General features: G+C 39.2%; 1 protein-coding gene across 1 annotated transcript; it reads right to left on the reverse strand.

The window, feature by feature from the left end:
* Positions 1–212: 212 nt before the first annotated feature.
* Positions 213–947, reverse strand: LOC140884791 (uncharacterized). The gene has a single exon (XM_073291650.1). The coding sequence runs from the start codon at positions 882–884 to the stop codon at positions 330–332; it is 555 nt and encodes a 184-aa protein (XP_073147751.1). The 5' UTR covers positions 885–947; the 3' UTR covers positions 213–329.
* Between the last annotated feature and the right edge of the window lie 290 nt (positions 948–1,237).

A 1,237-nucleotide genomic window follows, 5' to 3' on the forward strand; every position in this document is an offset into this window, starting at 1 on the left:
AATTATCTCCAATTCTATCTCACACTAGTTCATTAATATTGTTTGTCACATTATCTGTATTTTTTTAAAATTTTAAATTACTAAATACTTTTTAAATTTTTTAATTTATACGTATACGCACTCACGGGGAATACAAATATATGTTAAAATTGAATTAAAATCAAATAAAATAAGAGAGACATTATGAACTCCAAATTAACAAATCTTATTGTTAATTCAATACGATAACACAGAAACAAAAAAAAAAAAAAAAAAGGATATAATATTGATAATAATTTGAATTAAACTCATGAAAACGGTGGATTATATATATGCCCGGCCCATGTTGATTAAGCCACCTGATCCATTTTCACTTCCACCGGAGCAGCCGGGTTCACTTCCACAGGAGCATCCGGGTTGACTTCCACGTCATCCTTAACCTTCCCCTCCAAAAGCCCGACTTTCTGGGGCTTCTCCACCCCCTCTATCTCAAACGCCGAGGTGGGGAATGTACGGTACAGTCCGGCCGGAGTCTTGAAGGTGATCTTCCCGGTGGGAGGATCTTCGACGGAGATCTCACTGAGATTGACCCAAAGAAGAAGCTCCTTAGCTTTGACGCCAGTGAGTTTCTTGATCTTGTTGGGCTCGGCGTAGGCCGTCACCTCTCTGGCGTACTGGACGGGCTTGCCGATTTTCTCGAACCTGTGTTCGCACTTCTTCTTCTGTATGAGCCAAACGAAGCCAGTGTCTTTGACGTAGCCACACTCCTCGATGTCTTGCAGGGGGAGGAGCCCATTGGGCAGCCCAACTTCCGTCAGCAAGAACCTGGATTTCTCAGTGCATATGTCGTGCCCGTGGTACAGCTCAGATGCGCTTGCTCGGATTTCATCTGTTATCTGAGACATTTCTTTTTTGCTCTTGAGTAATAGTGTTATTTCTGAGTGATTTGTGGAGAGGATCGTGTGCAGTGGTGTATTTATATATAGTGAGTGAGTGAGTGAGTATGGCAACTTTTGGTTTGCCTTTTTTCTGTAACTTCTAAAATACCCCTTCTAATTTCTTCACCTTCCATCTATTTATGACGAGTCAAACTAAATTTTCAACAGTTTTTTCAATTCTTCTAACTTTGTTTACGTATAATTAATTAGTATGGTTTTCACGAATTTATAAGCTTTTCCTTAAAAAAAACTGTGAAGTTGTTATGAAAAAGTCTTCTAAGCCTTTGAGTTCAATCTAACTTATTAGTATTACCCTAACT

This window comes from Henckelia pumila, chromosome 2 (assembly GCF_033568475.1).
Source record: "Henckelia pumila isolate YLH828 chromosome 2, ASM3356847v2, whole genome shotgun sequence".
In the NCBI taxonomy this organism is placed as follows: domain Eukaryota; kingdom Viridiplantae; phylum Streptophyta; class Magnoliopsida; order Lamiales; family Gesneriaceae; genus Henckelia; species Henckelia pumila.

Coding starts and splice junctions, on each gene's coding strand:
- LOC140884791 (XM_073291650.1), bottom strand. CDS start 884: ATGTCTCAGATAACAGATGAAATCCGAGCAAGCGCATCTGAGCTGTAC.